Consider the following 14,063-nt stretch of genomic DNA (forward strand, 5'->3'; position numbering starts at 1 on the left):
ATTTTCACAACAGCTAGCACAGACTTCAGATATGAGGGGGACATAAAACTTGATGACAGTTTACCCAATGACAGGCGCATTATAGAATTTATGCATAATATATTTCAATTTATTACATGGATTATAATATAGAATATGGAAAAAATACTTGCTATATATTTTCCCTAAAAATGACATTTAAGAATAAATCTCTTAAATAATTTGAAGAATGGAACTTATATTACTAAGTAACCAAATCAATTTCATTTCGTATGACACCATTTAAAAAAGCTCCAAATTGTTTTCCACTAGACGAAAAAAAGTACTGTTGTCAGTTCCTCTTATTTTCTATGGAAAACAGCTTTTTTTTTCCTGGGGAAAGATAAAAATCACCCTTCATACTTGTAAAGTTGATTGTAAGGCTACATGTGTGAAATTGAATCAAGCTGACTATGTAATAAAGCAAGATTAGGAGTTTAAAATCATTGAGAATTTAAAAATTATAGCTGTGCAGTGGAAGTGTTTAAATAATGCAGATGATTTTCAACTTAGAGTGAGATTGTCATCCAATAAACTCATTAAGTTGAAAGTATCTTAAGCCAAAACTGCATTTAATTCACCTAATCCACTGCATGTCATAGCTTAACCCCACAGTACACTTTAAAGTGTTAGTTTTTGCTTTCATGATTGTGTGACTGAGATCTGTGTTCACTGCTGCTTCCCAGCATACAAGAAAGTATCATATGCTTATCATTAACACAGGAGAAAATCAAAATTCAAACTTATAGTTTCTACTAAAGGTGAATTGATTTTGTAAAGTTGAGTCATTATAAGTTGGAGCTCTCTACACTCTGAAAAGCTAAGATGGCATATCTTTCAATACACAAAAGATTATTCAAGTCATGGACATTACAGAATAAATGTATTTTCACAAAAGAACATTAGAGAGTGTTTGTGATTTGATTTGCAAATCACCTTTATACGTTAACAGAGGACAAAGTTCAAGGGTATTTCCACAGGCAGCCTGGATTGTATCCTTAAAGTATTTTTAAAATCAAGTGAAAATTTAAATGTTGTGTGTCCTGAAATAGAGAATCTTTGAGGATAACTACAATAGATAGCTGGTTGCTGTTTCCGTTTGATCGTTGTAAGGTATTTGTGGAGTCAATAGGATTAGGTATTTAGAGACAAAAATGAGTTAACTTGCATGTTAAAAATCCAATTCTAATTTTACAATCATTTGTTATTATAATTAAATTATTGCAAACCCTGAAGAGTATGGTATTTTTATATTTTAAAACATAATTGCATGTTTTATCACCATGATTGATATATATTTTCTATTAAAATAAAATCATTATTCAAAAAGTACATTTGCCCTAAAGGTATTTTCTTTTGACTTTTTTAAAGAAGAAAATTAAATATTTTCTCTTTGTTTTTAGAATGGAAGTTCTGCCAAAACCATGGAGGAAATCTTTTTTAGCCGCAAAGAGTTATATTAAGGATCACTTGAATGCCATGAACCCTACAATGCTGGCTGTGCTAGCTCTGTGGCACAGCACTTATAAGTGAGTATTTATGGTCTTATTGAGGTTTTTAAAAGACATGAAAGTTATTTAATCAGATCTTAATTATTTCTTTTACAATTTTAACTGCAAATTAAAACACTAATTAAAAATTTAATGTAGGTATTAAAACAAGGTTTTAAATAAACAATGTAGATGAATATAAAATAAAAAGTGAACATTGCCTTTTATCTCAAACCCAATTATGCCCTTCCTCTTCCCCATCCAGTTATCGCCCATACTCAAGATGATTACAGTTAAGGGGCTGAATTGTTGTACCTTTTTTAAAGTTGCAAGGTACATTAGCTACTACAATTCTCTAAACAGTTTACACATCTAGTAGTTTTGCCCGAGTGAATGGCATGAAGTGAAATTCCTGCTGGGGATCATGACCTGCCCTCCTAAGTGTTGTCTTGGGGGACCTTGCAGCCCTGTGTGGGAAGTGCTTGGCAGAGCTAGAGTTGAAGGCAGGTGGTGCAGCTGGAGAAAGAGAGCTTGGTTCCTGGGGTGGAGAAGAGATTGCCATCTGGAATTAGAGCTGTGATTTCATGCACCCTCCCTTGCCAGAGGCATCCTAGTAAAATGCTCACGTGGACTTGTGTTTCCATAAAACTTGCAAAAACTAGTACAGATTTACAGAATTTTTCTTAAAGAAGGCATCCTTTTACCTTTCTCGAAACCTAGAGGGGTCCATGCCCTTGTTAGGAGATGGCACTCTGATTTCCAAAGTTTAGGTTGAGAGGGTTGTTCTGGCCAGCCCTTACTCACTCACCCCAACCACAGCTTCTGCTGTGTCTCTCCAGGGTCTCCTGGTTTTCATTGCAGTTTTCCTACCTGTAGGAGGGCACAGTGAGCGCATGCATTGTTCTGTGTCCCAGACTGGCTAAAGGAAAACTGCTGCCTTTAAAATTGCGCTAAATGCTATGACTCTCTGCCCTTAGAACCTCCCAAACATATGCTAGCTTCCAACATCAGATTCCAGAGGACACTGAGTCCTAACCCTAACCCTACTCCTGGGTCCTGTTCCAGGAAATGAAGCCCTCTCGCTTGCCCCAGTTCTGCCACCATCTGTAATTTCTCCCCGGTCTCAGTTTTCCCACACTAATCCCAATGATTGGAGACTGTGTGGTGTCTAAGGCTCCTTCATTCCTTTGTTCTCTTGTTCCTTTTGTTTAACAAATTTTTGTTAAATTTCTTGATGCATTAAACATGTAATATTTATATAACTACATAAATGTGATCATACTTTTATGTGATCACACTTTAAGTACAGCCTTTGTTTTTCTTTTCTCTAATTGACTCCCACCCATATGTTTTCCTCATGGTTATCCTACTTTCCATAAACCCAGCCAAATGACACATGATAACAATCTAGGTGGGTATTTCCCCATATTTCCTTTGTGTTAATATGGCCACATATATTTGTATACCCTCACACATAAATACATTTGTAGCATAAGTTTATACATATATAATTTTTGTTCCTTAAAAATGCCCATACATACTATTTTATTTAATTTTCTCAAGAATATTTTGCAATAACCCCCATGAATGAGATATGTGAATGAAATTTATACTTTCTCAAAGGCCTACAATTTTTCACAGTATGGTTGAATCATTTTTTTTCAGCTATACCTCCATTAAGGACATTCATTTTGCTTTCAGTTTCTGCTATTATGAATAATGTATCAGGGGCCACCGCCATGGCGCAGTAGGTTAATCCTCCGCCTGCAATGCCGGTATCCCATATGGGTGCCGGTTCTAGTTCCGGCTGCTCCTCTTCCAATCCAGCTTTTTGCTTGGCCTGAGAAAGCAGCAGAAGATGACTCAAATGCTTGGGTTTATGCACCTACATGGGAGACCAGGAAGAAGCTCCTGGCTCCTGGCTTCAGATAAGTGCAGCTGCAGCCATTGTGGCCATCTGGGGAGTGAACCAACGGAAGGAAGACCTTTTCTCTGTCTCTCTCTCTCACTGTCTGTAGCTCTACCTCTCAAATAAATAAATAAATAAAATCTTTAAAAAAATGAATAATGTATCAGGAAGTAAATGTGTATGTGTGTCCTTATTTCCTGGTGCTTGTGTTTTATTAGGGTAGGATCCCAAAAGTAGGACTCCTGGATCAAAGTATTGCTGTGTTTCATTTTGGTAGATATTACTAGATTTATTTCTAGAAATGTTTGATACCTTACATTTCACTAACAGTGCATGAGAACTTCTCCCAAAACTCTACCTGTATGTGTTATAGCATCTGTCCCATCAATGTGTAAAATGTTATCCTGTCATTACTTCCATTTGCATTTGCTGGACTGCTAGGAAACTTGAGTATCTTTTTTTATATTTGTTGCCTACTTGAATTTGATTTTGAATTCTCTTATGTATTTTGTCTATTTTCCTGTTGAGTTCTTTGTCTTATCAATTTTATGATCTCAGTATAATAGAAGTTTTAATTCTTTGCCTATAATCTAAAATACACAAATCAAATAACCACAAAAACCCAGGTTTATAATTTTGTCACTGATTGAGTTTATAATCCTCTTAGTTGTACAGAAATTGAAAAATTTTTATATTGTTAATCTCTCTCTCTCTCATTTCTAATTGAATTCCCAGTCTTCGTTAAGAAAGTCTCCTGTTCAGTAAATTGAATGTGGGATCTCCTTGGTTCCTTGAAAAACTTTTAAATTGTCTTTAAGTTTTTTTAAAGATTTATTTTATTTGAAAGCTTGTGTCTACTGGTTCACTCTGCAAATGCCCACAATTCCTGGTCCAGACCCAGTCTGGACCCGAGCCAGGGGTCTGGAGCCAGAAATTCCATCCACATCTCCCACATGGGTGGCAGGAACCCAACCACTTATTCCATCACTGCTGACCCCTACTCTCAGGTTCTGCATTAGCAGAAAGGTGGAATCAAGAACCAGATCCAGGACCAGAATCAGGAACCAAACTCAGGCAGTCCAATGCGGGCATCTTAACCTCTAGGCTCCTTTTTTTGGCTAGTTTTAAAAAGTTTTATATATGTATTTATTTTTATTTATGAGAGAGGAAGGGAGAGAAGGAGACAGAGAGAGAGGGAGAGAGAGAAAAAAAGAGAGGAAGGGGAAGGGGAAGAGGAAGAGGAAGGAAAGAAGGCAGGCAGGCAGGCAGGAAGGAAGGGAAAACATCATGCTTCCATGTGCTGGTTTGCCCCCAGCATGCCCATAACAGTCAGTGTTGGGCCAGGCCAAAGCCAGGAGCCTAAAATTCCATCCGAGTCTCCCCTGTGAGTGGCAGGGATGCAAGTACTTGAGCCATTACCTGCTGCAGGGTGTGCTTTAGTAGGAAGCTGGATTGAAAGAAGAGCAGGACTTGAATTCAGACTCTCATATGGGACATGCGCATCCCAAGTGGTGTCTTAACAGCCATACCAAATGTCTGCTCCCTTTCATTTTTAAACGTTTTTTTTTTTTTTTATTTATTTGAAAGTCAGAGTTACACATAGAGAGAAGGAGAAGCAGAGAGAGAGTGGTCTTCCATCTGCTGGTTCACTCCCCAAATGGTTGCAAGGGCTGGAGCTGTGCCAATCCAAAGTCAGGAGCCAGGAGCTTCTGGGTCTCCCATGAGGGTGCAGGGGCCCAAAGACTTGGGCCATCTTCTACTGCTTTCCCAGGCCATAGTGGAGAGCTGGATTAGAATAGCAGTGGGGGCTAGAACCGGCACCCATATGGGATGCTGGCACTGCAGGTCGTGGCTTTACCCACAATGCCTCAGTGCTGGCCCCTAAACTTTTTTTTTTTTTTTTTAATTTGAGAGGTATAGGAAGAAAAAAAGAGAGAGTGTGCCAGCTTCCACCTTCTGGCTTACTGCTCAGACAGTTGGGATTGGGCCGGGACTGAAGCCAGGTGGTGAGAACTCAATCCAGGTCTCCTCTGTGGGTGGCAGGAACCCAACTACTTTAGCCATCACTGCTGCCTCCCAAGGTCTGCATTGGCAGAAAGCTGGTGTGAGGAGTTGGAATGTGAACCCAGACACTCTGATGTGAGACATGTACATCTGAAGCACTAGACCAAATACCCCCTCATTTTTCCTTATTAAATTTAGGGCTATTTTATCTAATTCAAAATATGGAAAGACAGAAAGAAAATATGCTTATATTCTTGTTGTAATATATTAAATTTTCATGTTAAGTTTGGAAAATAAGCATGTTTATTTAGTAAATTAATTAATTTTGATATTTGATCTTATGCTTGTGTTACAGCAAGAGTTTGTGATTTTATTTATATAGGTTTTCTGTTTACAGAATGCGCTGTAACTTCCCTTAGTACAGGATTGCTTTATAAATTTTGAGTGATTCTCTTTTGGGGAAAAGCTTGAGCAGGAAGTTTCATTCCAGTTCATTTTCAGGAAGTTCTACCGTCTATGTGTGAGTTAGCTATTCTAGTTTGTTGCTGCCTTCTATCTTCATTCCCAGTTGCATACCAGGAAACTCTCTGGAGCCTTGCAGCCAATTTTGCTGGATGAACCATGGCCTGTAGAATGTGGTCATACTACACTGGGTTTCTAAAGCATTCCAGGCTTTTTTTCATACTTCAGATATCTATGGTGACTTCAGAGAAGGGCTAGGATTCTTAGAACTGGCTTTTGGTTGTCATATTACATACTGCTAGGAAGTTCTTCCAATTTTTCGTTATTCGGTGTGAGTTTCTTGGTTTTAATTTGGCTTACAGTGAATATGAAGAGGCCATCTCATTGCCTCATGTTTTTCTCATTTATTTTGTTTGGGCTGTTGGGGCTCAAATACCTTCTCCTGACAAGGGCCATGCATGCAGTCATGTGTCATACAATATAGTAGGTCACTTTTACAAAGAATGTCTATATACATTAGCACATTTTATTTAAAAATAATTCTACAAGTTGCTTTCTTTCATATACATTAACAGATGGAATGCCCAAACACACTGAACTGGAGGGATGGGGCCCAGTGCAATCCATAAGGGTATAGCCAATGCCAGGAGACAAGATACAAAAAAGAAAATGAAAGGAGATGGTAGGGGAGTAATAAAGCCAAGATAAGAAGCAGTGAATAGTGGTTGTGTCCAAAATTTAGGTTCTCTAAGGGCCAGCATGTGGTATAGTGAGTAAAGCTGCCTGCTCTGTCACCGGCATCCATATAGGATGTTTGGCCTGCTCCATTTCCAATCCAGCTCCTTGCTAATGGCTTGGGAAAAGCAGTGGAATCTGGCCCAAGTATTTGGACCCCACCACCCACATGGGAGACCCTGATGGAGCACCAGGCTTCAGCCTGGCCAAGCTCCACTGTTGTGGCCGTATGGGGAGTGATTCAATGGATGGAAGAGTTTTCTTTCTCTCTGTCTTACCCTTTCTCTATGTAGCTCTCACTTTCAAATAAATGAATGAATCTTAAACAAACAAACAATATTCAAGCTTCCTGTTTGTCATGGCAAAGATGTTGTCTTTTTCCAAGGATAATAAAGACAAATGAGAAAGAAGTTTTGGGATCTGTAGGTGAAGAGAGAACCCCACCAACCTTTGAAGGCTTATAGTTTTGCTACTCTATTTGAGTATTAAGAGTAGAGTGGACATTAATGAGTGCTACCCTTCTGAGTAGTAGTCAGCAATGAATATACATGTTATCCATGCCCTGGGTGGCAGTCATTTGCTTTGAATCTCAGCAGAACTTGAAAATATAGGACATCTCTGTCTCTGTATGTGGTAGTGGATGGGGAAATATTAGTATCCAAAATCATCTGAATGATCTAAAATAAATGGCATGGAAACTTGATGGGATGCTGTATCAATGCGAATGTGCACATTCCTGTCATTTGGTATTTACATGTACAGAAGTAGCTTAAGAAACAGCACTTGTCATGCAGTCACAATCTATATAGCACAATTTTTACTTTTGCTTGAAAAATACAGGAGGATCCCAACAAAATATAGAAATTTTAGTATAGATTACAATAATTAAATGTAAATGGGAGGTGTCTAAGAAAGGTAAGCTCATTTTAAAAGATAAAGTGGATTTTTAAAACTTCATGATTAGACTATGGTAAACCCAGGAAAATACTGTTAGAATAAAATATATGAATTCATTTATTTTATGAGTACAGCACTCAGGATACAACTTAAATCAGTCAACACATTAAAAAGATGTTTAGCCTAACTCAAAACAATACATGAAAAGAGATTGAAATAAAAACTACAGTGAAAAAATATTACTTCCTTCCCCCTCAGTTTGGTAAAATTTAGGCATTTTGGCATCTCATTTTTTTGGTGAAACTTGGAAACTGGTTCCCTTTTGAAGGGAACACAGGCATACTAAGACTTTTACAAATTATGCTTGATGCTAGCAATCTCACTTTTGGGAAAGTAACCTACAGATGCACCTGAAAATGTTTGAAATGCTATAGGTATCAAATTCTGTATCGTGGCATTTGTTTATCAGCAAAACACTGGAAACAACCAAGTATCTATCTATAGTGGATTGGTTGAATAAGTTATAGTATATTTACATAATGGAATATTATAGCTATAAAATATGGGTGAGAAAAATCTCAATGTGCTATATTTGGAAAGGTCTGCAGGATACATTTTTTTTTTTTTTGACAGGCAGAGTGGACAGTGAGAGAGAGAGAGAGACTGAGAGAAAGGTCTTCCTTTTTGCCATTGGTTCACCCTCCAATGGCCGCCGCGGCCAGCGCGCTATGGCCGGCGCACGGCACTGATCCGAAGCCAGGAGCCAGGTGCTTATCCTGGTCTCCCATGCGGGTGCAAGGCCCAAGGACTTGGGCCATCCTCCACTGCACTCCCGGGCCACAGCAGAGAGCTGGCCTGGAAGAGGGGCAACCGGGACAGAATCCGGTGCCCCGACCGGGACTAGAACCTGGTGTGCCGGCGACACAAGGTGGAGGATTAGCCTAGTGAGCCGCAGCACCGGCCCGAGGATACATTTTTTATTAAGTAAAAACAGCAGGTGTAGACACTGCCTGTTTAGTGCTATTTTGAAAGTAATAGAGTAATTGGTAGAAGCAAAACATATCTCCAAGAAAGGGAAAAATTGAGACAACTAAGAAATGGGATTGGAATGAGATTGATTAGTTTTGAGAACTGGAGAACAAAGTAATAAACTGACTTGATGTTGAGTCCAAGGTATTGGGCAAGAATTGCTCCTACCTGAAATCAGTGATGGAGCTAAGGATTGAAGTGGATTTCAGACTCAAATGGCAAAGGTAAGGACAGGAGAGAGAATATGACTGACAGAGGATTTTATAGAAATTTACTTCCAATTGGATATGATGCATAAAGGATAGGAAGAGTTAAGAGAAGATCCTAAGGTTCACAGTTGGAGAGATTTGGAGCTACATGATTCTACTATAGAAAATTGAAATGAAGACGTGATTTTGGTGGTTAGAAGAGTCATCATCATAAAACCTGTCAACAAGAAAATATTTTCTATTTACTAACCAAATTCAAGCTAATGTACAGTAATACAAATATTCTTTTCCCAGACCTTTTCTGTTGTCTTAAACCAATAGTTTAAACTGTTGCTCCACTTCTAAACCATTATAGGAACCAACCTGAGAAAGCAAGAACAGTTTCTGATAATATTTCCCACCTTCTTAATAATTCAGCAGCTTGACCAAATTGGAAATGCAATAAAAATTACTTAATTACATGGAAATTAAATAGCAGTTTCTCCAGTAGGGAGGGAATCTGTAGCTGAATTAAATAACACAGTGATACTAGTGGTAACTAATATTGTTCTTTTAGTTTAGTTAATCTGCCATAGAGAAGTCTTAGATGAGTAAAGATATATGTATATAGATAGATAGATATCTTTATAGATCTTTATATGTATCTATAAAGATATCTATCTATATCTATATATCTTTATATATATATCTATATATATATCTTTATATATATGTATATATATATATATGGAGAGAGAGAGAGAGACAGAGACAGAGAGAAACAGAGAGAGACAGTCCTAGTCTTGTGGTCAGAAAAAGGATAGTAAGTATTGAAAACTGCTAACTCAGATAATCTGTGAAATTGAAATATTTTGATGCATTATAGCTTAGTGTGAAAACTCCTCAATCCATTGTTCTGTTTTATTCAAGACTATTTTCTGAGAGTGTGCAATTTTTGTTTTAGTAGTGGTGAATCCTCCTAAGCACTAAAAAGTATATCTTTTCTCATTTTAAATTATTCCATTTTGAAAGCAATAACCAGTATACGCTGTCTATCAATCTCAGTTACTGCAGCCACCTTCTACTTCAGAGTGAAGTTTCATGATATATTTTGTTCCTATTAAATTTCATTAAAAATTATTCTTAAAATTATGCTATCTCATGTTACTAAATATTTAATTTTATGGAACACAGGTTTTTTTTACTAGTTTGCAAATAATTAAATACCCAAAGTACCTCATATTTATTAATGTTCATTTTTATCTCTTGCAGAAATTTACGTTTAGTTGATATAGAAGACTTTCACAATCGCCAAGAAGCATTAGAGCTGTCAGCTTTTCAAAGCATTATCATGAAACACATGGAATCTGCAAAAGAGACTCTACTTAAAACGTAAAGTTTTTAAAATTTCATGTAGGAAAACATAAGTTTACAGACGTGATTGGTGGTGTATTGTATTTCCACACCAAAAAATTCCTTTTTGACAAATTTTGAATCATTTCTGTTTGAGAGTTAAATGTAATGTTTTAATTGCTGTGGTCTGTAATGTTTATCCAGATGCCCTACACGGGATAGATTGTGCAGGAATTGAAATAATAACCATGAGTGGTTATTTATTTTCTGTTTGGTTTCTGCCTTTGTTCTGAGAATGGCATTGGATATCATGTGGAAATGATCATAACTAATCATTCTCCAGATAGTTATTTGGTATCTACTATTAACACATGTAAAGCACTATGCCTCTTTATTTTTATTTTGGATGATGGATGCAGGAAAAGTTAAAAAATGATTAGCTGGTGAAAATATATTGTTTAAAAGAGGTTGTAGTCTCATTGGAGGTTAGAATTATCAAAAGATAATTAAGCATCTTCTTGGATTGGCCATTCATGAAGGAATAATCACAGATGATAATTATGTAACAGACAATATATTCTGAAATCATATAGAAAACTGTTTATTCGCCGGCGCCATGGCTCAATAGGCTAATCCTCCACCTAGTGGCGCCAGCACACTGGGTTCTAGTCCCGGTTGGGGCGCCGGATTCTTTCCCGGTTGCCCCTCTTTCAGGCCAGCTCTCTGCTGTGGCCCAGGAAGGCAGTGGAGAATGGCCCAAGTACTTGGGCCCTGCGCCCCATGGGAGACCAGGAGAAGCACCTGGCTCCTGCCTCCGGATCAGGGCAGTGCACTGGCCGCAGCGCGCCTGCTGCAGTGGCCATTGGAGGGTGAACCAACAGCAAAGGAAGACCTTTCTGTCTGTCTGTCTCTCTCTCTCTCACTGTCCACTCTGCCTGTCAAAAAAAAAAAAAAAAAAAAAGAAAAGAAAACTGTTTATATCATTAATCATATTAAGTTGTTAAAATAAAAACATTAAAATTAGATCAAATTTAAACAAATAGGACATGAATTAACTGGCAGAGCTTTATGATTTCTAAAAGTTACTTAGAAATGTATTTTTTTAAATATTTATTTAAAAGGCATAGTTACAGATTGAGAGAGGGATAGAAGGAGAAAGAGAGGTTGTCTATCTAGTGGTTCACTCCCCAAATTGCCACAATGGTCAGAGCCAGGCTAAATCAAAGCCAGGAGCCAGGAGCTTCATCTGTATCTCCCTTTGATGCAGGGGCCTAAGCACTTGAGCCATCCTCTGCTTCTTTTCCAGCCATATTAGGGAGCTGGATTTGGAGTGGAGCAGTCAGGAGAGGAACCAGCACACATTTGGGATGCTGGCATTGCAGGTGGCAGCTTTTACCTGCTATACAACAATGCCAGCCACAGAATTCTATCTTTTTAAAAATTTTTAAAAAAATTTTGTTTAACTTATACAGGTTTCATGTATTTCATATATACACATTTAGGAACATAATGATACTTCCCACCTTACCTTCCCTCCTACCCGTGCTCCAACCCTTCCTTCTCCCTCACCCATTCTCATTCTTAATTTTTATAAAGACCTGCTTTCAGTTTACTTAATGATCTAAGATTAACCCTACACTAAGTAAAAGAATTCAACAGATAGCATGGAAAAAAAAGAACACTGTTCCTCAAAGAAGACACAAGGACTGGAAAAATCATTGTATCTCAAAATGGCCATTTCACTCCAATACATTACATTTTAGGTGCTCTATTAGTTACTTCAGATCAGGAAAAACTTATGGTATCTATCTTTTTTATACTAGCTTATTTCACTAAGTATAATGATTTCCAAGTGGATCATTTTGTTTGACAACTCAGGATTTCTTTTCTTTTTTGATATTATTTTTTTCAACTTTTATTTAATAAATATAAATTTCCAAAGTACACCTTTTGAATTATATCAGCTTTTCCCTCCAATAAGCTCCCTCCCACCTGCAACCATCCCATCTCCCACTCCCTCTCCCATCCCATTACTCATCATGATTCATTTTTAATTATCTTTATATACAGAAGATCAAAGACACACAAAGTATAGAGTACTGTTTGAGCAGTGGTTTTGCCATTAATTCTCATAGTACAACACATTAAGGACAGAGGTCCTACATGGGAAGCAGGTGCACAGTGACTCCCATTGTTGATTTAACAATTGACACTCTTATTTATGACGTCAGTAATCACCTGAGGCTCTTGTCATGCACTGCCTCTTGAATTCACCAACTCCGATCTTATTTAGACAAGGCCATATTCAAAGTAGAAGTTCTCTCCTCCCTGTAGAGAAAGGTACTGCCTTCTTTGATGGCCCTTTATTTGGGCTGGGATCTCACTCACAGAGAACTTTCATTTAGATTTTTTTTTGCCACAGTGTCTTGGCTTTCCATGCCTGCAAAACTCTCATGAACTTTTTAGTCGGATCCGAATGCCTTAAGGGCTGATTCTGAGGCCAGAGTTTTTTAGGGCTTTTGCCATTCTATGAGTCTGCTGTGTATCCTGCTTCGCATGGAGGATCATTCTCTCCTTTTTAATTCTTTTTTTTTTTTTTTTTTTAACAGGCAGAGTGGATAGTGAGAGAGAGAGAGAGACAGAGAGAAAGGTCTTCCTTTTGCCGTTGGTTCACCCTCCAGTGGCCGCCGTGGCTGGTGCACTACCGCCGGCACACCGTGCTGATCTGAAGGCAGGAGCCAGGTGCTTCTCCTGGTCTCCCATGGGGTACAGGGCCCACGTACTTGGGCCATCCTCCACTGCACTCCTGGGCCACAGCAGAGAGCTGGCCTGGAAGAGGGGCAACCGGGAAAGAATCTGGCGCCCCGACTGGGACTAGAACCCAGTGTGCCAGTGCCGCTAGGTGGAGGATTAGCCTATTGAGCCGCGGCGCTGGCCCCTTTTTAATTCTATCAATTATTTGCAGACACTGGTCTTATTTATGTAATCCCTTTGACAATCTTATCTTTTTGATCAATTATGAACTTAAACTGATCACTTTAACAAGTAAGATGGCATTGGTACATGCACCTTGATGGGATTGAATTGGAATTCCCTGACATGTTTCTATCTCTACCATTAGGGGTAAGTCTGAGTGAATGTGTGCTGGACTGTACAACTTCTCCCTCTCTTATTCCTACTCTTATATTTAACAGGGATCACTTGTCAGTTAATTTAAACACCTAAGAATAATTGTGTGTTAATTACAGAGTTCAACCAATGGTATTAAGTAGAACAAAAAAACACTGAAAGGAATACAATAGTAAGATGTTCCTCGACAGTCAGGACAAGAGCTGATCAAGTCATTGTTTCTCATAGTGTCCATTTCACTTCACCAGGTTTTCTTTTAAGTGCTCAGATAGTTGTCACTGATCAGGGAGAACATATGATATTTGTACCTTTGGGACTCGCTTAATTCACTTAGCATGATGTTTTCCAGATTCCTCCATTCTGTTGCAAATGACCAAATTTCATTTTTTTTTACTGCTGTATAGTATTCTATAGAGTACATGTCCCATAATTTCTTTATCCAGTCTTCCGTTGATGGGCATTTAGGTTGATTCCAGGTCTTAGCTATTGTGAATTGAGCTGCAATAAACATTAATGTGCAGACAGCTTTTTTGTTTGCCAATTTCATTTCCTTTGGGTAAATTCCAAGGAGGGGGATGGCTGGGTTGTATAGTAGGGCTATATTCAGGTTTCTGAGCAATCTCCAGACTGACTTCTATTGTGGCTTTGCAATCCCACCAACAGTGTATTAGTGTCCCTTTTTCCCCACATTCTCGCCAGCATCTGTTGTTAGTTGATTTCTGTATGTGAGCCATTCTAACCGGGGTGAGGTGAAACCTCATTGTGGCTTTGATTTGCATTTCCCCGATGTCTAGTGATCCTGAACATTTTTTCATGTGTCAGTTGGCCATTTGGCTTTCCTTTTTTGAA

The 14,063-nt window shown here is 38.3% G+C and overlaps 1 protein-coding gene across 1 annotated transcript in view; it reads left to right on the forward strand.

Annotated features, from left to right (window-relative positions):
* The window catches only part of DNAH7 (dynein axonemal heavy chain 7), a gene marked incomplete in the record, with an annotated part of 367,056 nt that overhangs the window by 49,390 nt on the left and 303,603 nt on the right, over positions 1–14,063 (forward strand). The window contains 2 exon segments of the mRNA XM_070070446.1: positions 1,422–1,547; positions 10,005–10,124. Of these exon segments, the coding sequence (XP_069926547.1) occupies positions 1,422–1,547; positions 10,005–10,124 (246 nt within the window).

The sequence above is a fragment of the Oryctolagus cuniculus genome, chromosome 3 (assembly GCF_964237555.1).
Source record: "Oryctolagus cuniculus chromosome 3, mOryCun1.1, whole genome shotgun sequence".
NCBI classification, from domain to species: domain Eukaryota; kingdom Metazoa; phylum Chordata; class Mammalia; order Lagomorpha; family Leporidae; genus Oryctolagus; species Oryctolagus cuniculus.